General features: G+C 46.6%; 3 protein-coding genes across 3 annotated transcripts in view; 1 reads left to right on the plus strand and 2 right to left on the minus strand.

Annotated features, from left to right (window-relative positions):
• Nucleotides 1–65: 65 nt before the first annotated feature.
• Nucleotides 66–13,658, minus strand: desi2 (desumoylating isopeptidase 2). The gene is made up of 5 exons (XM_068734488.1): nucleotides 13,135–13,658; nucleotides 8,521–8,593; nucleotides 8,310–8,403; nucleotides 6,819–6,960; nucleotides 66–2,013 (listed from the first exon to the last, which is right to left on the minus strand). Exons 1-5 carry the CDS (start codon nucleotides 13,180–13,182, stop codon nucleotides 1,732–1,734), a joined length of 639 nt encoding a protein of 212 aa, XP_068590589.1. The 5' UTR covers nucleotides 13,183–13,658; the 3' UTR covers nucleotides 66–1,731.
• Nucleotides 13,659–14,223: 565 nt separating this feature from the next.
• Nucleotides 14,224–19,917, minus strand: mtrf1l (mitochondrial translational release factor 1-like). Its single transcript, XM_068734516.1, has 8 exons — nucleotides 18,898–19,917; nucleotides 18,172–18,251; nucleotides 17,989–18,093; nucleotides 17,737–17,815; nucleotides 17,291–17,454; nucleotides 16,431–16,548; nucleotides 16,212–16,348; nucleotides 14,224–15,037 (listed from the first exon to the last, which is right to left on the minus strand). The coding sequence occupies exons 1-8, from the start codon at nucleotides 19,316–19,318 to the stop codon at nucleotides 14,825–14,827; spliced, it is 1,317 nt and encodes a 438-aa protein (XP_068590617.1). The 5' UTR covers nucleotides 19,319–19,917; the 3' UTR covers nucleotides 14,224–14,824.
• A 1,361-nt stretch (nucleotides 19,918–21,278) lies between these two features.
• The window catches only part of fbxo5 (F-box protein 5), a 3,973-nt gene continuing 2,891 nt past the window's right edge, over nucleotides 21,279–22,360 (plus strand). The window contains exons 1-2 of the mRNA XM_068734442.1: nucleotides 21,279–21,367; nucleotides 22,034–22,360. The exon at nucleotides 22,034–22,360 is cut by the window's right edge and continues 268 nt beyond it. Of these exons, the coding sequence (XP_068590543.1) occupies nucleotides 22,060–22,360 (301 nt within the window). The 5' untranslated portion in view covers nucleotides 21,279–21,367; nucleotides 22,034–22,059. The remainder of the gene's footprint in view (nucleotides 21,368–22,033) is intronic.

A 22,360-nucleotide genomic window follows, 5' to 3' on the forward strand; every position in this document is an offset into this window, starting at 1 on the left:
GGTTCAAGCAGCTCCTCGTGTCACTAACCATCTAAAGCATCACAGCAGGACACACCAGAGACACCGCCTGTGGACTGTTCTTTAATAACTTTACAACAGAACTAAAGTTCCCCGCGGAACAAGTCCGACTGAAGAAGCGAGGGTTCCCTCTCACCACAGACGATTCGACTGCAGCGCATCAGAAGGACGAGCCGCTGAACGACTGGCGAGGCTGAATCTTTGGCCTCAAGTCGGCGGTGATGTGTGGCGCTTTAACATGTGGAGACGTCTGCTGCATGAAGAAGACGAGGAAGATGATGAAGATGAGTGAGGCGTCAGACAGAAGTAAACGACTGAAGAGGAAACCTCAACAGTACAGAAAACAGCCAGCAGAGGGCGCCGACACACCAGCAGTGATACAAATAAAGTTTACTTTTCTCTGAAGAAATAATAACAATAATAATAATAACAATACAATAATAATAATAACAATAATAATACACCTTTCAGTCACACCCGTCCTGGTGTCATGATGAACGTCGTCTTTGTTTAAACACCGTTTCTATTAAATAATCTGTGTTTAGTTTTAGTTAAAGTAAATCCTAAATGAAGACGTGTGTGTGTGTGTGTGTGTGTGTGTGTGTGTGTGTGTGTGTGTGTGTGTGTGTGTGTGTGTGTGTGTGTGTGTGTGTGTTTCGTATGAACAAGCTGCTGAATGTCCTGACATATATCATATCACACACACACACACACACACACACACACACACACACACACACACACACACACACACACACACACACACACAGTAAACAGAAGCTCTGTCTTTTCTTTTCTTTTTTTAGTATAAAACTGTTCCTGACGACGGCGTCACAAACGTTAAAAAACAGATTATCGTACAAAAGACCTTCAGGAGTCCTGAGTTCATCAAACCTAAATGGAAAACAGTCGAACGCGTCACAGAAGAATACGTCAACGGATTCAAAACTGTTCCTCAAACGCTCGAAAAGATGATTCTGACATTAACTAACAGACGAGTGTGGGTTCAGACTGGACTTCAGCGTGAGCTCACCAGTACCACCAGTACCGGCGTCCTACTGGGGGCCACTGGGACACTTGTGGGGTTCTGGTACCTTTTGCTCAAAGGCACCGCGGCGGTTTGCTACCGACATAAGATCTTTCACTTCTGGTGACAGAGAGGCTTCTCTGGTTCAAACATGACGGGCGAACACATGACTAGCTCCTCATGATATCGGTGTATTTGTGTGGAGTTTGAGGAGAAGTGAGTCTTTCCCGTTAAAAGTCTGAGGTCCGGACGCACAAAGATGCAGAGATTCAGAACTCCACCGACGGCTGCAGCTCCGACGTCTACCGGATCAAGTGAGAGCGGGAGTTTAAAGGCGTCTGAGCGGAGCTTTTAAATGTTCCAAAATGAAAAGGAGCCCTTCAGGAGCAGCGAGGGCTTTGAGCGGCTTGTTGTGCTCTGAACCAACAGACCCAAGAGGTCCGACGATCCGTAGATCCCGAGAAAAGAACCGGGGAAAAGTCGGAGATCATGAACCCGTTTACCGTCTTCTCCAAAAAGTGCTTGTTCTCCTCTCACTGGTTTCCACCACAGCGGACTGGGGGAGTAGCACCATCCAGCGGCTAACCGCTGGAAACATCTGGACGTGAGACGCTTCCAGACTGAAATAGTGAGACGGGCTTTGAAGGGAGGCGGTCTGGATCTGGATCGGCGGGTCTCCCGGCGGTCTACCGACGGGGCTGGTGGCGGGAATGCCGAGGCAAAGAGGACGGGCTGGAGGAGGAAGACGGGGAGCAGGGAGACATGGAGGCCAGGGAGGCAGAGGCCGCCGCGTCCTCGGCCTCCTCCAGCTCTCCTCCTCCTCCTCCGTGGAGCTCCTGGCTGACGCTAGACTGTAAGGCGGCCGGGGTCAGCCACTCTTTGGGCAGGCAGCTCTGGAGGAACGGCACACAGGAGCTGAAGTAGGCCAGCCGGTTCACCCAGCGGGGGATCTCACGGCCACACAGGATCTGAGGAGACAGAAAGAAAAGGAGGTCTTAGAACAGCAATCACAAGCCCGGAACCCCCACAGCAGGGTGATGGAAAAAAAAAAAAAAAAACTTCAAATAAATCAAAACAAATAAAATAAACAAGTTAAAACACCAAAGAACAAATAAACAATCTATGTCAATGATCAATACGTTCAGAAGTTCACCACCAGCTCTCCACCAGCACCACTGAGCACAAAATGCTCCCAGTCGTCCATCTGTCCCTGAAAGCCTTTAAATTGTCCACCGTCTGGTAGTAGGTATGTTCCACCCTGAGTCGGGCCTTCAACAGACCCTCCAGAACTCTTACTGGATCTTCACTGCCGGCACCCCTAACCCGATTCTTGCGTGTTAGCCAGATGGCCAACTTGGCAGAACCAGATAAAAAGTTCATCAGAGTGTGGACAGCCTTCTTTTTTACACAGTATTTCGGGCCGAAGATGAATAAAGTGAAAGAAAAGTCTTCTCCGAGACCCTGAAACCACCTCTTTAAACGATCAAATAGTGCCGCGAGCCGAGGACATTGAACAAACAGGTGCTCCAGGGTCTCGGTCCGAGAGCAGAAATCACACTCCTCACCAATGTGTGGCTCCAGGTGTGCCCGGTATCTGTTCGTGGCTACAGCTCCATGCACAACCCTCCACTGGAGGTCTGCTGTCCGCTTCTCAACGGGCAGCTTGTACATGCACCTCCAGCTGCCTTTCGGGGAAAACTCTGGGCCAAAAAACTCGGTCCACCTCGACTCCTTCAACCCTGCCAGAGAGCGCAAGTTCACAACCTTTACACAGATTTCATGAATTGCTTTCTTTTCTGCCACCTGAAACTTGTCCAGGCGAGGGGTTGTGAACGTCAGCAGCTTGTTTCCTCCCCCCTGCCAGTCGCCCACAGCTGGGGCAATGAGCAGAGTGGGGGGAGTGTACTCACTCTCTTCATCCCACTGGTCAGACAGAGTACAGTTTCCTGCAAACGCTCTCAGGTGTTGTGGCAGGGCGGCACAGACCTCCTCCACTACTCTGTTGGTCAGCCTGACAGACGTGATGTTGGCCTTCTGCCTGAAGGTGACCATGGATGCTGCCGTCGCTGACATCTTCCCAGTTTAGTGCAGTTGGCTTGTCTTAGATGTGTTCGCAGGCTGGCAGACTGCAGCGTTTGAGCCCCGATGAATCTGTTGAAGAACAGAGGTTCCTCCAGCAGCCACACGCCTGGAGTCTCCTCAGCTTTACGTGAAGTGGTAAAGATCTGCCACGCCTGCAGAACAGAGCCGTAGAATGGTGTCAGCCCGGCCAAGTCCACTTCCTCATGTTGTAGGAGAAAGAGCTGCTTATCATATCCCAACCGCCCAGCTCTCCTCAGCAGCAGTCTAGCAGTGTCCATCCAGGCGGGGCCACAGCCATAGAGCAGTTTTTGCACAGTCCTGAGTCTGAATGAGGCGATCCTCGACTGGATGTCAATGAGGCCCTGCCCTCCCTCTGCCACAGGCAGATAAAGGCCTGCTGCACGAATCCAGTGCCAGCCAGACCAGAAAAAGTCCACTACCAACCTCTGTATTTCCGCTATGAGGCCTCCTGGAGGCGTCAGCGTGATGAGTCTGTGCCACAGAGTCGAGGCAACCAAGTTATTAGCAACCAGAACTCTTCCCCTATATGACAACTGGGGTATCAACCATTTCCAAGGAGAGAACCGAGCTCACACCTTCTCCTTGACTCCCTCCCAGTTCTTTTTCTGAAAGTCCTCAGAACCTAAGAACACCCCCAACACCTTTAGGCCTCCTTTTCCCCACTGAAGACCTCCAGGCAGGCGAGGCACCGTCTGATGTCTCCAGTGTCCCACCAATAAGCCTTCAGATTTCCCCCAGTTCACCCGTGCAGATGAAGCCCTCTCATACAGAGACAAAATATCCTGCAGACATTGAACATCTCTCTGGTCCCTGACGAAGACGTTTACATCGTCAGCATACGCAGACACGGCGAGGGGACGACAAAGACTGGAGGACCCAGGCAGTGCCAGACCACTGAGCCGACCCCTCAGCCTGCACAAGAGAGGCTCAAAAGCAAGACTGTATAATTGGCCTGAGATCGGACAGCCCTGCCTAATCCCTCGCTGTACCGGGATCGGGCGACTCAGCCCAGCTCCCATTTTAACCATACATACCGCACCACTGTACAGCAAACCCACCCAAGACAAAAAACCATCACCAAGCCCAAATGCCCTAAGTGCAGAAAAAAGATAGGAGTGATCCACCCCGTCGAACGCCTTCTTCTGGTCAAGTGAGACGATACCGACATTGACATCGTGAAATTTACAAACATCGAGCACATCACGAATCACAAAAATGTTGTCCATCACTGTCCTGTCTGGGACACAGTATGTCTGATCACTATTTACAATCACTTCCAAGTGTTCTCTCAGTCTGTTAGACAAGGCTCTGGAAAGCACCTTATAATCAGTACACAGCAGGGCCACTGGTCTCCAGTTCTTCAGAAGGGCCAAGTCGCCCTTCTTGGGCAGCAGGGAGAGTACCGCCCGCTGGCACGAGACCGGAAGTGATCCCGTTTTAAAACATTCCAACAAAACACAATGTAAGTCAGAACCGATAATGTTCCAGAACTGCTTAAAGAAATCCGTGGAGAGGCCGTCGATTCCCGGAGTCTTCCCTGAAGCCATCTGGTTCACTGCAGCCGTCAGCTCCTCCAGCGTCAGCTCTCCGTCCAGCGTAGCCCTCTCTGCTGGACTGAGCTGTGGAAGACCCTCCAGGAGCTCCTTACGGCTCTCTGTACAGCACTGCTCCTCCCCAAAAAGAGCAGCGTAGAAGCCCACGGCATGAGTCCTCATCTCCCTCTGGTCGGTGGTTCTCCTGCCTCCTGGGAGCTTCAGACAGGTCATCCGCTTCCTCTGCGCCACCGATCTCTCCAGGTTGAAGAAAAACGAACTAGGGGCGTCCATGTCCTTCAACTGGAGAAAACGGGACCTGACCAGAGCTCCTTTCACTCTCTCCTGCAGGAAGGAGCTCAACTCCATCTTCCTCTCCTTCAGCAGTTGGCCCACACTGGGATCTGGGTCTCTCTGGAAGCCTTCCTCAATGCTCTTTATGTTAGCTTCAAGGTCCTTGACAGCAGACTTGACTTTAGCGGTGGCGTTTGAGGTGTACTGCTGGCAGAACACACAGATCTGTGCTTTTCCGACGCCCCACCACTGTTTCAGAGAACTGAAACAAACTTTTTCAGTTTTCCACTGCTGCCAAAGAACCCCAAAGCTCTGACAAAAAGTTCTGTCCTGTAGAAGCTTGTTATTAAAATGCCAGTAGGAGTTAACCCTTTCACGAGGAGAGGAGGAGAGGAGAGAGGAGAGAAGAGAGAGGAGAGGAGAGGAGGGGGAGAGGAGAGGAGAGGGGAGAGGAGGAGGAGAGAGGAGAGGAGGAGGAGAGCAGAGAGAGGAGAGGAGGAGGAGAGAGACATGTGAATAGTTTAATATATTAATAACATGAGGGGCCTTTTGTCTTTGTATGTTACAACATGGATGAACAATAATCCACGTGGATCAAGTGTAGATATTTATATATTAATATAATATATATTATGCAGTAAATATGTTGTATTTGAGTGTAGTCTTGTTTTAATGTTGTATCAATGACTGTATTCACTCTGTTACTGAATAATCTTGTCAGAGTTGAGGAGACGTGGATTTGCCTTTTAACCACAAAGCAGCTGAGTTAGCATGTTGTGTCCTACGTCCTCACTAGCTCTCTCTGTTTAGAGGTTCTCTGAGGAGTCCTCTTGGAGACCAGAGGACTCCTCCTGGTTAAAGGGCTTGTCGTGACTCTTCCTAGTAGCCGGTCCAGTCAGAGTCCTGTGGTTTGAACCTCTTTGACTTTCTGTCCCATTTGACACCTTCAGAGGTGTTTTTGGAGGTGAACTTTGGGGTTTGGTGTCTTTGTCCAACACAAAGAGTGACGTGAGGTCGATTAGTGAACGACAGACAATGTGAACACGTAACGAGACACGGAGCAGCGGCGACTCTCTGGAGAATTCATCGTTACGCTCGATCTCCAGAAGCCTCGTGTCCGATCACGTCCTCCTCTGTCCCCCTCAACAACGAGGTCACCGTCAGGTGAGAATCAAGTCCTGAGGACAGCAGCGGGTCAGAGTGTTTGTCTCTCAATATTCTGTTTATGTTTCATTTAATGTGTCACCATAACCATGTGATGCATCTATTTGAGTCCACGGATGTGTGAATGTCTGCATATTTAACTCTGTCTTTACATCTGTGTTTGTGTAGTGTCAGCGTATGTTTTCTCTCTGTGTGTGTGTGTGTGTGTGTGTGTGTGTGTGTGTGTGTGTGTGTGTGTGTGTGTGTGTGTGTGTGTGTGTGTGTGTGTGTGTGTCAGCTGGCGCTGCATGTCTGGGCTTGTATCAGTGTCTTAATCCCCATCTCAGTGCTCGATGCTAACTGTAAGACTCCCTGCTCATTAGTCACACCAGGATAAGCTGATTGAAAGTATACACACACACACACACACACACACACACACACACACACACACACTCCTGTCAATGCACCAAGGTGAGGTCCAGAGACTTTCACATGGGGAGTGAGGACCACCCTTTCTGCCAAACTTAAAAGACAAATGAATCAAAAATAATCAAGTCTTTTCCTGTCAAGTAAGTTCAGTTAAACAGCCAAAATGTTGCTGTGTGTGTGTGTGTGTGTGTGTGTGTGTGTGTGTGTGTGTGTGTGTGTGTGTGTGTGTGTGTGTGTGTGTGTGTGTGTGTGTGTGTATATGTGTCTACCTCCGACAGTGCCGAGGAGAAGTGATTGCAGTTCTTGTGCATGAGGTGGTAGGCGTTGCCTTTGTACTCCTTCCCCATCTCCTCCACGATCCGCTCCACGTCCTCCTCCGTGAAGTCGGTGCTGCCCAAGACGATGGCTTCTCTACAGAGACGAGGGAGGAAGGCGTTAATCGATATTAAAATATACACGTGAACATCTGTACACTACTAACCCTGTACGGACGCGATATGATTGTTTAATGGATCTTTGTAAAACAGAGTGAATGCCATAAATCTGTATTTTTATCATCTAGCTCGATAAGATTTTCTAGTGTCAAATATACCGACAAATTTGCGATATTTTTTGCTAGCTCTGGCTAACATGACACGCTCCGCTAGCACAAAACAATGAATCCCATGTACTTCATCATACACTCCTTTATTACTGTGTGTACTCATCTTCACTGAATAAAGCTTGAACACATGATTTAACACAATGCAACATCCGTTGAATTGTGCTGCTCACCGGCTGCTAACAGCTAACAGCTAACTAGCTCCCTCTTTATTTCAACACAGATTTGTTGTGCACAGTGTAGCATTACCAGGGGCGTGTTCTGTCGATAGCCCCGGTACGGTACCTCCTGGTACCGCAACAACAAACAAGTACTTTCAAATCGACTTGGTACGGTAGTATTGCTTTTCCGGGACATCCCTTGTAGCGTAAACGAGCTGATAAATGGTACGCTAACGTGATAACAGATCGGTGCATAGACTTGCAGAGGAACTTCTGATACTGGTGTCGGTATCGGAACAACTCTAGCTCTAGTCATTCGTTTTGCAAGCTCAGCTCAGCTAAGCTAAGCTCAGCTAAGCTAAGCTAAGCTAAGCATCGGACTAACAGAAAAAGAGGCATCACTTCAAGTGGTGGACCTACAGAGCTTTTGGCAAAGAGACACCACAGTAAGACGTGGAGACATTTTTGTGTGTGTGTGTGTGTGTGTGTGTGTGTGTGTGTGTGTGTGTGTGTGTGTGTGTGTGTGTGTGTGTGTGTGTGTGTGTGTGTGTCTACAGCCACAGGGCAGATCAACTAGAGCAGAAGTAATACACAGCAGCTCAAACACAGACAGCCAACACAACAGACCTGAACTATGGAAAATAAAAATTAAGACAGAGAAATATCACACATGTACAAGTCCTCTAATGTCCCCAGTTCACCTCAACACCTTTGACTTTCTGAAATCTGGATTCATAGCGTTGACAAAAGTTCTGTATTTAACAGTCAAGCTGCACAGTCACAGTAGTCCATGAGCGGCTGAGTAGATCACTCATTATTATTCGTGCAGCAGGTGACTCAGGTGACACCTTCACACTCTGTAGAAACCTTCTGCTGTAGATTTTAAGTTGTCTCTCCTTCCTGTTCTGAAGTCTCACAGACTACTGAGCTCAATACTCTGGAAGACGTTTTTGGTAAAACAGAGACTGAGATTCATTCGACTAACATCTCACACTTACTTGAACTTAAAGGTCTCGCCGAGTTCGGTGGCGTCGCCGGGTGTGATCTCAAAGATCCCTGAGAACGGGTACGGGTGTCCGCCGTAGGCAAACTCTAAAACACACAATAAGAAAAGGGTTAGCTTAACGTATTTAAGTCAGCTGATAGAGTGTGTGTGTGTGTGTGTGTGTGTGTGTGTGTGTGTGTGTGTGTGTGTCACAGGTTTCTTACCTCTGCCATAGATCTCGATCCCTGAGTGAAAGACTCCGATGCCCAGAGTGCTGGTGAACTCATTGATCCAGTACTGAAGACAGAAACACACTGAATTAAAGCGCTGAAGAGAAAACTTCTGATGTCACTTTGTGCTTCAAGGGATTCAGATCTTTCAATGAATCTCAATATCTACAATATTTATAGTGTCAATAGTGTAGTGTAGTGAAAGTAGTGAACAAACTATCCTATACTAGGAGACGAGGAGACGGGACGAGGAGACGGGACGAGGAGACGGGACGAGGAGTCGGACGAGGAAACGGACGAGGAGTCGGGGCGAGGAGTCGGGACGAGGAGTCGGACGAGGAGACGGACGAGGAGACAGGACGAGGAGACAGGACGAGGAGACGAGACGAGGAGAGGAGACGGGGCAAGGAGTCGAGACGAGGAGTCAGGATGAGGAGAGGAGACGGGGCGAGGAGTCGGGACGAGGAGTCGGGCGAGGAGTCGGGGCGAGGAGTCGGACGAGGAGTCGGGACGAGGAGTCGGACGAAGAGTCGGACGAAGAGTCGGACGAAGAGTCGGACGAAGAGTCGGACGAAGAGTCGGACGAAGAGTCGGATGAGGAGTCGGGACGAGGAGTCGGACGAGGAGAGGAGACGGGGCGAGGAGTCGAAACGAGGAGTCGGACGAGGAGTCGGGGCGAGGAGAGGAGACGGGGCGAGGAGTCGGGACGAGGAGTCGAGACGAGGAGTCGGACGAGGAGTCGGACGAGGAGTCGGGGCGAGGAGTCGAGACGAGGAGTCAAGACGAGGAGACAAGACGAGGAGACGGGACGAGGAGTCGGACGAGGAGTCAAGACGAGGAGACGGGGCGAGGAGACGGTACGAGGAGACGGGACAAAGAGACGGGACGAGTGTTCTAGTGAGGACGTCTTGTCGTCTCCTTTACACTCTTTTTTATCAGAGAACTAAACGTCTCTTCACACTTTATTTCATACGTCTAACCCTAAAAAGCCTTCAGAGGACACTTTGACTTCTAGACGAGGGAACAGGAAGTGAATAAATGCTGAGTCATGTCTGGGTTAGCGGCCTCATTCCTGCAGCATAAAATCATGCATTATATTTGACCAGACTTTTGGGATCAATACATGCTGTTCTCCTGGTGTCCACTAGGGGCATCACTGCTGTACTAGGGAGCACTGCAGCGTTAGATGCATCAACATCTGTTTACTGACGTTTAATAAAGAGAAAATGATTCCATGTTTGTATTTTTATTTTCCTCCTAAAGTACAACAGTGGTATCATGTACACCAACCGGCATTCAAAGGATTCAAATCCTGAACATTAACGAATAATTTGTCGTTCTGTTCAAGACTAAATTTAATATTATTAATTAATTAATATTAATATTAATATATCATTTTATGGAAACTGTTTTTAGAGGCTCACGGGTTCATTTTCTGTTGATCGACTAATCGATTGTTTCGACCACAAAATAGATAAAAGTTTAAATATTTGTCTGACATGTATGATGTCACCTTTAGTTGGAAACAACTGCATCACCTCCTGGTATCTGAGATCAATAAAAGAGACACACACACACACACACACACACACACACACACACACACACAAAAATAAAGAAATCAATAACTGCAGCAGTGACGTCTCCATCTTTTCAGCGTCCGTCTGACATCCTGCCCCTGCGACGTGATTGGCCGGGCTGTTGCTAGGCAGAGCTCGTTTTGAGTGAGAAGAGAGAGAGAGGTGTGTAATCACAGAGCTCCATGTGACGGATAATCACTAAGAGAGACACCCGACGTTTGACACACTATCATTAAAAAATAATAGACAACATAAATAATCAACAGCTGCAGCTCCACCAGCTAAAGTTTAACGCTACAGAACTTAAAAGAAACGTGAAAATAATCAGCAATTAATTTAACTTAGACGACAGATTCCTTGATGTTCAGAGACGACGCAGCCTGATAACCAAGACAATCTATAAATAAAGAAACTATTCTCATACTTCCTCACAAGTTAGTGAGGCGACGCTGCCACCACACGGACTGGAGCAGACGGCTCAGACTAACGTGGGGAGCGCTGGAGAGGTGGACTGAGGTGGACTGAGGTGGACCACGTCGCTCTGAACCTTTGAATGTAAAGAGAACAGAAAAGACTTGATGGTTCAACTAAGAACACGTACAAACTGGACTAAAGCAAACCAAAGATGGTCGTTGGAGAACCGAGACTCAACACAGAGAGCTGGAGCTCAGTAATGGACGCCGGGTAGGTGTTCAGAACCAATCCGTGGCTCTGATCCGTGGCTCTGATCCGTGGTTCTGATCCGTGGCTCTGATCCGTGGCTCTGATTCGTGGTTCTGATCCGTGGCTCTGATCCGAGGCTCTGATCCGTTGCTCCTCTGAGCACAGTAACAGAAACCATCCGTGTTTACAACAGATGGTTCTCAAACTCTGGAGCTTGAAAGTCAAGTTTCCTCTCTGCTTTATCGTCTCCATCCTAAGAATCCAGATCCGGATCCCGTCCAGTAAACTGAAGACTACGACTCCACATCAGCTTCTTTAAAGCTGCAGAAGAAACCCAGAGGCAACGAGACACGACCCAAACAAAGCAGCAGTCATGAAAAGGAGGAGCTTTAAATCCCTGAGAGCAGAGAGTCAGCTGTGTGTGGAAATGTTTCAGTAAGATAATCTGCTAGTTTAGTCAGACCATCATCTGAACCCTGGTGAGATTAAAGCTGCCGACACACACACACACACACACACACACACACACACACACACACACACACACACACACACACACACACACACACACACACACAGGTACAGATAATGCAGCCTGCTAAAGCACTCAGAGCTGGACAGGAAATCCACTTAGCAGAGACGGGAGCGGGACGGACGGCTGATGGTCCTTCAGATATACGTTCCTGAAAGTCACATGACATGTCCCCTCACACATTCACATTTAAGAATCTGGAATCAGAGAATTTTCACTTTTTTTCCTCTAAAAAACGATACAATTATGAATCCATTATTAAAATAGTGTGTGATGACTTTGTTTTGTTTGTTTGTTCTGTTTGTCTCTGCCCTATGTAAAGCCTCTTTGGGTACTTAGAAAAGCGCTATATAAAATGAAAGTATTATTATTAGTATTATTATTATTATTATTATTATAATTACTTTACTCGTTAACAACCAATCAATTAATCAATTAAAAAAAAAAAAAGCGTGTTACGTTTCTGTGAACGCAGATTGTTATCAGACGACTGAAAATACAGACGTGGTTTTTAAACGTCTGTAATCTAAATATGAAGCCAGGCGCTGGTTAGCCTAGCTTAGCATAACTCACTGGAATTGATTCACAAATGAAAATAAAAACACAACACCGGCAGACAGCAGCACCACCAGTCCATCAGTGAGCAAGCACACGGTTTACTCCAACGTCTTCACAGAAACACCAGAACTACCAACGAGTAAAAACTAAGGACACCTCCACAACGACAACAAGTGTGTGTGTGTGTGTGTGTGTGTGTGTGTGTGTGTGTGTGTGTGTGTTAGATACATAGCTTTAGTAAAGAAAGTGTGTCAAGAAGAGCCCTGCAGCCGCTCACATGGACGATATGATACAAATAAAGAAGCTCTTCAGTCTTTACCGATGAAGAAAACCAAAGCATGGGGGAGGGAGGAAAGAGGAGGTGAGGGAGGAGGCAAGGGGATGACAGGAAAGGAGAGGAGAGCGTGGTATCTAGGTATGAGGAAGGAAGGAGCTAATAGATAATGACCTCAGGTCTGTGGAGACTTATTGACCGTCGGCTGAAAAAAAGGAGCACGACAGCAATGAATGTGATCGGAGAGAAGACCTTCACGCTGAGGAACGGAATTAGAAACGTCTTCTGGACTTATGTTCATGAGTGTGGCTGGAAAAGGAGATGATGTACAAATAATTTAAAAAAAGGAGAAACGTCTGATTTATGTCGAGTGTCCTCGAGCATCGTCCCCAAAAAACTATGCTTCATGAGCCCGAACTGGACCTCGTTATGGTGCAATCTGTCCACCACAGAGGATCCATATCAATCCATGAGCCATCAACGGATCACTCACTCACTCACTCACTCACTCACTCACTCACTCACTCACTCACTCACTCACTCACTCACTCACTCACTCACACACACACACACACACACACACACACACACACACACCCCTGGTGAAACTGTCTCTTCTACTTTCACATCCCCTCGTGGTCTTTAGAAGGCAGGTTGGGGTTTCAGAGTTTCCCCACCGTGTGTTTCCTGTCTGCATGTTAGAAGAAGAAACACTCAAAAGATCACCATGGAGACAGCTTTAAAAAACAGAACGTCTAACCACCAATCCAGGTGATGGAGAAACCACACGGTCGTCCTTACCTGTGTGAACCAGCGATGCGACTTAAAGCTAGTGTCACACCTGGAGAAGAGCTTCCACTGTGTCTGCTGGTGCTGTATGGAACGTGTATTCTCCTCTGTCAATAATCACGCGTTTTTAAATAATGGAGTCCCGCGGGGAAACATGTACAGATGAAACCGGATATGAAGTAGTAGAGAAGTGGAGGAAACAACCATCTCACCATATCGTAGACGTTCAGGATGATCGGCTCGTTTGCCATCACGGGCATCAGGATGTTGTCTCCCCCTTTACGTCCCTCCTTCCTTCCTCCCTCCTTCCTCCGGAGCGAGAGACAAACTCTCGCCCTCCCCCAAAAATAGACCTCACTCCTCCCCCCTTCTGATCAGCTTGATGATTCACTTTCACAACCCGGTGTGTGAGGGGGGGGGGGGGGGGGGGGGTTGTGGTTTTGGGGGTGTTTTAACCGTCAAACATCTGCCTCTCGTCTCCGGTAAAAAACAACCGACCTGCTAAAAAAAAAAAAAATAAAAAATCAGCTACCGAGGTCGAAGTGGGCAAAAAAAGCGAACCAAACGTCTCCTAGGAGACGAGTTCACACGGAGAGAAATCTCAAATTCATCTCCCCGAACGAGTGATTAAGCACAACAACGCCATAACGCGGATGTATTAAAATATAAGTCCCGACATGCTCCTCTCCTCGGTATCAGCTAGCTAACGGTCGCGCTCAGGCTCGCGGGCAGGATGCGCGAGTCGACTCCGGACGGTGAGAGTGGGCGAGCCTAGCGGGAGGGGGGGTGGATCCGCATTCGATTAATCAAACCTGGGGCGGCGCTACGCATTATGGGTGATGTAGTTTTTAATGAAACCCCGCTTCAATTGGTTGAATTAAACCACGAATGAGGAACTACAACCACGTAGCCAGAAGTATGTGGACACACTTTAGTGGACACTCGTTCTGGGAACTGGTTTTAAAGGTTTGGACCCCTAGAGGCGGATTTGAGTACTTTTTTTAATGGAGAAGAAAAAATTGATATTAACATAAAACTTCCCTAGTTAACTACTTACATGAAGACAATACTTTTTTTGTATTACAAGTTTTTTGTAGTGGTATGTTTAAATATGCAAATGAGGCATTATCTTACTAAATATGAGCTCGTTTTCATACATTTCCAGAACATAAATCTGAACATTAGATAAAGTCAGGTTCAAAATTCTTGTTTCATTTTGTTGACATATTAGATTTAAATGTGTTTACAGAATGATATTATGATATCTCTTTGTTTCACTCCATAAATCATAAAAAAACGAATCTATTTCCTCCATGTTTTATTAATACATGTAGTATAAATGAGTGTGTGAGTGGTGTGTGGACAAAGCCCTCTGTAGAAAGCTTCAGCACACAGAGAGGAATGAAGGTGTGAAGTTTGGTGGATGTCAGAACTACTGAAGTGGAGATTTCTGGATCAGAGTGTGAGAAAAACTCCATCGATAGAAAAGCTCCTTTAAAGAGACGTTTAGTTAAAGTCCAGACATTTAGAAGAGTCTCCAGGTGAAGAGGGTCACAACATGAACTAGTAGATATCACCATCAAACTTCACCACTTCATCACTCACACTAAGAGGATCGTTTATTGTGCTACGGAGGCAGCAGTAGAACAGAAACTCATGTGTCCCGAGAGGTAAAATCACTGTTTTTGTGAATGGAGTCTTGTGTCTCTGTAGGGAGGATAGATAACCGTCATGTTACCTCCAGAACACAAGAGAACACACACCTGAACTCTCTGTCAGATCATTTATAAACATGCGTATGAACTCCAGGGTTTATTAATCTGCCAGAAGAACTCAGACGTGGTCCTCTTGTAATCCCTCGTGGTCCTTCTCTTCAGTAAGTTCTCAGTATCACTTCCAGACTCACAAGCCGTCCAGCTGGTCTTCTCCCAGTAGCTCCTCCAGCGTCTCCTGGTTGGAGACCTCCTGCAGAGAGGAGTTCATCTGGTCCAGCAGCTCCTCCCCCAGCAGGAAGCTCCTGATGTCGTGAACCGTCATGCCGATCCGGTGGTCCGTCACTCGGTCCTGGGAGAAGTTATAGGTTCTGATCTTCTCTGAGCGGCCTTTGGTGCCAATCTGGAGGAGGAAGAGGAGGAAGAGGTGGAAGAAAAGAGGAGGAAGAGTTAGAAGAGGAAGAGGTGGAGGAGGAAGAGGAGGAAGAAGAGGAGGAAGACAAGGAAGAGGAAAAGGAGGAGGAAGAAGAGGAGGAAAAGGAAGAAGAGGAAGAGAGGGAAGAGTAAGAGGAGGGGAATAGGAGAAGGATGAAGAGGAGGTGGAGGAAGAGGAGGAGGAAGAAGAGTGTTGAGTTAAATGTCTCCACCTGTACTTTACGTCGTATTTAATGTCTCCACCCGTACTTTACGTCATATTAAATGTCTCCACCCGTACTTTACGTCATATTAAATGTCTCCACCCGTACTTTACGTCATATTAAATGTCCCCACCTGTACTTTACGTCATATTAAATGTCTCCACCCGTACTTTACGTCATATTAAATGTCCCCACCTGTACTTTACGTCATATTAAATGTCTCCACCTGTACTTTACGTCTTATTAAATGTCTCCACCTGTACTTTACGTCTTATTAAATGTCTCCACCCGTACTTTACGTCATATTAAATGTCTCCACCCGTACTTTACGTCATATTAAATGTCTCCACCCGTACTTTACGTCATATTAAATGTCTCCACCCGTACTTTACGTCATATTAAATGTCCCCACCTGTACTTTACGTCATATTAAATGTCCCCACCTGTACTTTACGTCATATTAAATGTCTCCACCTGTACTTTACGTCTTATTAAATGTCTCCACCTGTACTTTACGTCATATTAAATGTCTCCACCTGTACTTTACGTCATATTAAATGTCTCCACCTGTACTTTACGTCATATTAAATGTCCCCACCTGTACTTTACGTCATATTAAATGTCCCCACCTGTACTTTACGTCATATTAAATGTCTCCACCCGTACTTTACGTCATATTAAATGTCTCCACCTGTACTTTACGTCATATTAAATGTCCCCACCCGTACTTTACGTCATATTAAATGTCTCCACCCGTACTTTACGTCTTATTAAATGTCTCCACCCGTACTTTACGTCGTATTTAATGTCTCCACCCGTACTTTACGTCGTATTTAATGTCTCCACCCGTACTTTACGTCATATTAAATGTCCCCACCTGTACTTTACGTCATATTAAATGTCCCCACCTGTACTTTACGTCATATTAAATGTCCCCACCTGTACTTTACGCTGGTTGTAGCGTCGGCTCGTCTCCTCCTCCAGCTTCATGCCGTACAGTTTTGCTCTCAGAGCCTTCATGGCCTTCTCTTTGTTCTTTATCTGCGAGCGTTCCTGTTGGCACTCTGCCACCACGCCTACCAAACAAACACAAGTATGAAAGCACTATTCTTATGAGGGCAGCTGAACTCACTTCTCACTCTCAGGAGAAAGACGGACCCGTTGGCAGATGGACGATCCGGACCGCACTGTCTGTTGTGTTGACATGTTGACCTCCAGCTCCACTCGCTCTCTTGGTTTCTATCCTCAGGTCTTTGGAGTTTATGGTGAAAGAGATCTGAAAGGAACACAAACATCTCAATGAACAGAACCTGCTCTGATACAGATATCAGTGTTCAAAGGAGGAACGCTGAGAGAGCTACAACAAGACAAAATAAAAGACTGTCTTTCAGATCGTTTTTATATTTTGCTGCATGAGCAGGTCGAGAGAGCAGGACAGATTTGACAACAAACTAATCTTCTCTACTCGTGTGATATTCCATTTTTAATTCCACAGGAAATGCATCATATTGAAGAGATGCTTCACATTAAAATACCCGTCTGTACATCAGTTAAACACAGAGAACAGTCTTCATGAACTGAAGCACATGGAGGCAAAACTATATCGAAAACAAACTCTTACAAACTCATAAGTCCCGTTTGAAGGTTTTACTGAAGATGCAACGTGTTTGTGAAGTACTTGGATTATTCTGCACCAGGCGTGTGAGAGTTTGTAAAACGGACGTTTTCACATCATTTTGCGTCCATTTAATTCAATTCATGGAGACTTCTGTCTGTCGTTTGTTTCATCTCGAGGCATGAGAGAAAAACAAAGAAGAAGCAGACACACAGACGGTCATTTAGTCTCTTCTGCATGTCTTCATCCGTAATGCTTGTTGTGACTTCAGGGCAGGAATGGAAATGTTTTGATCTGACTTCTTCTACTCTTTCCCCAGAACGCCGTTATGAAGAAGCAGACTGGTTAAATGAAGGTCAGATAACAGTAAAAGGTCTCCGTTTCGTTGTGTGATGACTCTTACCTCCGTGGGTTGGGGCAGCACAGCCACCGTCATGGTGCTGGTGTGCATCCTGCCCTGTTTCTCGGTCCGGGGAACCCTCTGAACCCGATGGACTCCGGCCTCAAACTTCATCTTCTTGTAACTCTGAGGGCCGCCGACGCTGGCCGAGGCGTGACGTAGTCCACCTGAGCACCAACACGGAGACGTTACCGTCGACTGGAGGCTGTCTTAAAATGTTAAAATCAAGGAGAGAGAGAGACTCTAACTGGGTCTGCTCTGCTGACTCCTTTTCACTTTCTGGAAGAGCTCCCCCTTGTGTTTGAAGTCAGTTATTGAAATAGTGACACACACACACACACACACACACACACACACACACACACACACACACACACACACACACACACACACACACACACACACACACACATACACACACAAGCCGGCTATGAACAGGAGTGTCTGACCTATTTCACTGGTCATGTGCTCCAGGACGTCGAAGGACCAGCCGCGGTGCTGAGCGTAGCGCTGGTACATGTCGAACACCTTCAGGGGAGACCAGACGAGTGGTAAATACACAGACGCTGCTTCATCGCTCCTCTTCTTCAAATCCCTCTTTGTTCCTTTTTTTAAATTTTGTATTATTTATTATATGAGGCGACTCTTAAAAACAGAAACCGTTGAAAGGTAGTGAATGTGATGGTGAGGTACGTTCTCACCTCATCGGTGAACAGCATGGCCTCCTGACCTCCGACCCCGGCCGTCACCTCCAGGACCAGGTCGCTCAGATCCGCCTCCTCCTCCGGCAGCAGCAGCTCCAGGATCTGATCGGAGACGAGGGTAAAGCAACATGAGTGGGATGAACATCTGAAGGCCCTCAAAGTGAGGAGGTGCAGCTGTACCTTCTGTCTCAGAGCTTGAATATCTTGCAGACATCCTTCGTGTTCCAGCGCCGCCAGTTCTCTCAGAGCCGGGTCTTCATCTTCAGAGAAGAAACAATAGAGACAATAGAAACACAGTAAAGTGAAGATCAGTGATATGAGGACTATCTCTCTATCGTCAGAAGGTTTATACTCCTCCTCTTTCTCCTCCTCCTCCCCCTCTTCCTCCTCCTCCTCCTCCACCGCTTCCTCCTCCTCTTCCTTCGCCTCCTCCACCCCTTCTCTTCCACTTCCTCTTCCTCCTCCTCCCCCTCTTCCTTCTCCTCCTCCTCCTCCTCCTCCACCGCTTCCTCCTCCTCTTCCTTCGCCTCCTCCACCCCTTCTCTTCCACTTCCTCTTCCTCCTCCTCCCCCTCTTCCTTCTCCTCCTCCACCTCCTCCCCTTTCTCTTCCTCCTCCACCTCCTCTTCCTCCACCACCTCCTCCTACTCTTCCTCCTCTTCTTCTTCCTTCTCCCCTTTCTCTTCCTCTTCCTCTTCCTCCTCCTCCTCCTCCTCCTCTCTCCTCCTCTCCTTCCTGGTCATACATTACATGTATCATCCCTTTAAAGGTCCCATGTAGTCAAAGTGATTATAATAATAATAATTCATTATTATTATAATAATAATTATTATAGTGTTAATAATAATAATTATAATAATAATTATTATTAATATTCAGAGTACTTCTGTGTGTGTTTGTGTCTCGCCTCTCAGCAGCGTCTCTGTCTCTGCCGTCTCTCTCTCTTTGGTGTCCAGCTCCCTGATGCTCTGGATGAGAGGAGCCAGCAGGGACACTCTGGTCCTCTTGGCCCTCAGCTCGTCCTCGCGGTGCTGCTCCTCTGTCCCACCGCCGCTGGCCGCTCTCAGACACTCACTGTACTCCGTCTCCACCTTCTTCAGGTGGTCCTGCAGAGACCTCTTGGCAAACAGCTCGTCCACCGACAGTAGCCTGGCCCCCGTCAAAGGCGTGCCGGTGTGGAGAGCTCTCGTGCTTCTGCCACAGTGATTGTGACGGCGGTGAAGAAGTGACACCGTTCGTCTCAGGGTGTTCGGTGGTTTTTGAACCCACAGACTGGAGACACACTGTCTTCCTCTCGGGAGAAGGCTAGCGGCTCTTCTGGAAGCCATTGTGGAAGCAGACTGGCTGAATGAGTCACTGTGTGGCTTTGGCACGTTTCTGTCTAGTCCGGAAGGAACATTCAGACAAAAACAGCCTAAACGATGTATGATTTTATAGGTTTTGTATGTTTAACAAAAAGATGTACCGCTGCAATTGCTATATTGAGACATATTCTGCATCCAATAAAGTCATTCTTGAATTCGGCGGGTGTGTATCACGACAAGCAGCGCTTTATTTTGAAATTCTTGTAAAATAAAGGTTCAGATGTGTGTGGTATTTCTGCAGAAGTCGACAAACAACAAACCAAACCGTAAACTTTAATTAAGGAATATTTAAAATAAGATGCTGTCGCTATTAAGGGCTGGATTTCAACCCATCAACCAAAATAAGAGCATTTGAGAGAGTAAACAACTCGCTAATATCATCTTTAGATCAAATAACAAACAACCGAATGATCCGTTACATTCATCCTGTTACCGGAAAACATCTGTGCGCCGATAACGAATTCAAACTGTCTAGAAAACGGATTCTTAAAGCTTGTTATACAGACGTAGGTTCTTCCCCACCTTGCTGAAGGGCGCAGACATGTTGAATGGTACACGCATGCGCAGTCCGTAAAACGTCTTCTTCTGCAGACTAAATTACTGCAGGCTAAAGACTGGCACAGGGGAGAAGTTTGACTGCAGGATATGAGGCCTTTAATTATATTGTAGATATTTATGTTTTAGTCCGCTCAAGTTATGGTGTGTTTTATTATGTATTATATTTATTTTATTATTTTGTAACATTACGTTTGTCTGCTATTTAATGTCCTTATTTGTATTTGAGTGGAAATCCTTCACCATCCAGAATCTTTATTGCCAAGTTTGTTTTGCACATAAAAGGAATTTTACTCATAATAATGACATAATATTAACATAATTCACTATACAAATGTACAAGAGGATATGATGAATACAAACAATATAAGAGTAAAATAAGTCTGTTTTTAAAGTGTTAAAATAATACAAATAAAAAGCATTCTGAAAAGCAGCTGCCTGTTTTACCTGCACAGTGTCGTGCCCCCCCCCCCCCCCCCCTCTACATACACAACCTGCTCTGACTCTGGCCTCAAATAGTTCTCTTATCTCCCTGTGTCACTGGGTCGTACATTAGACATCAATACATATATTTTAAAAACACAACATCACAGTTCGGTTGTGACTTGGGTGAGAACGTGACCCCCTGGTTGTTCATGTTTTGCCTGTATTGCACAACATAAAGTGAAATACAGAAAGTATTGTTTGCAAACTAATCTGTGGCATCCTGCAACCCCCCCCCCCCCCCCACACACACACACACACACACACACACCCAACTCCTGTCTGGTTTCAATTTAAGAGCCACTTCACACATTCCAGGTGGGGGTGTGAACTGTCCTCTGAATGGCCAGTCTTTCAACAGTGCTTCTATCATATCGTTTTATAAAACATAAAACAGAGCAGAGCGCTCTACTGGAAACAGTGTCCGTGAAATATGAACTTATTTTCTGTTTTTTTAAGTGTATTTCACGTGAAAACCATGAACTCCCTTAAGAATATTAAGCTTTATAAATATAATTTATATTGTATTAATGTTCACCGTTCACTACCCGGCTCATAGCCCTCCTCATAATGTGTTGTAGCCTAATGTTGAGTTCGGCTGAGGTTTTACTCGCTTCAGGCTCTTAAAACCTGTAGAAATGACAGTTTATGTATCTTTCCGTCCGTAATTCTCGTCGTGGGGGAAATACCAGTGAGACCACGTCGACTGCGCGCTGACGTCATCACCCGCAGACATCCCTGGCTCCCCATTGGTCGGTGGTTTAAAGAGACAAACGCCCCGCTTCGCTGTGATTGGTTGACATCTTTTTGCGCACGGATTTCAAATAGCTGCAGAAACACTGGGCTCGGCATCAGAGCATTTTAACCCATGAAGAAGAAGAGACAGTTAGCGCAGAGTTAGCTCAGCGGCTAAAAGCAGGGAAGCTAAGAGTCTGCCGTTTGGATAACGATATTAAGAAACGTAACGAACGTAAGGTAGGAGTCTTCACTTTATATAATGTTAACGTACGTAACGTAGCAAAGTTAGCTTGTAGCGTATCTCAGCTAGTTTAGCTAGTCAGTCAACGGAACTAACTGTTAACTAACTAAACAATACCGACCGTAACTACGCTGTATTCAGAGTACATTTAACATATGTATATGTGTAGTATATTTATGTATGTGACGTTAGTTGCGTAAGAGATAAATAAAGTTAGCTTCTTGGTTACGAGCTACTTCCTCCCTGCACGCGCGTAAATACTGCTCAGTAACGTCATCCGTAAGCTATTCAACATTTAACGTGTTTTAACAGATGACATCATCACTAAACACTCTACCAACATCATAAGTTATGCATTTAAAGACTAAAAACCAGAAGTCTCGAGTGTCTTCACGTCACGTTTCCGCCAAATCTAGCTGCGTGGCGCCAAAATTAAATTATTTGAAAAACAAACATGCGGGAGAAGAGATTCTGAGTGTATTTAAAGTCCACGATAACAGTTTAATAGTAATATATCTTTATTATATATCATGTTAACGGACTAGTTACCTTCCTTTATCGGTGGATACGTTGGTTTAGTATGAGAGAAGAAGTCATGCTGCATATTTAAACCGTATTAAACTTAAACTTAGTGCTTCTTGTTTGTCTCCTCTTTAATCCAGAAACCTACGAACTGCACACAGCGTGTATGTTTGACTGTCAGACGGCCATCATCATGAAGTGCCCACGTTACGAGGCTGCCATGGCCCACGGTGTGGAGAAAAGCTCAGCTGCTGCAGAGGCCAGGGTGTTGCACCTAAAAGCGTCCCCACTGAAGGAGCCCCCCAACATCAAACCCCAGTGTCCCCCTGCAGGATCCACCACAGTGTTGTTCACCAGCACCAGCACCAGCAGAGCGGTGCACGACAAGGAGAACAGCACCGGCAGGGAGCACGACCGGTTTGAGGACAGTGGGTATCTGTCTCTGCAGAGCAGTCAGATCGAAGAGC

This window comes from Cebidichthys violaceus, unplaced genomic scaffold (genome assembly GCF_023349555.1).
Source record: "Cebidichthys violaceus isolate CVI_PGR_0920_01 unplaced genomic scaffold, fCebVio1.0.p SCAF_64, whole genome shotgun sequence".
Lineage (NCBI taxonomy): Eukaryota > Metazoa > Chordata > Actinopteri > Perciformes > Stichaeidae > Cebidichthys > Cebidichthys violaceus.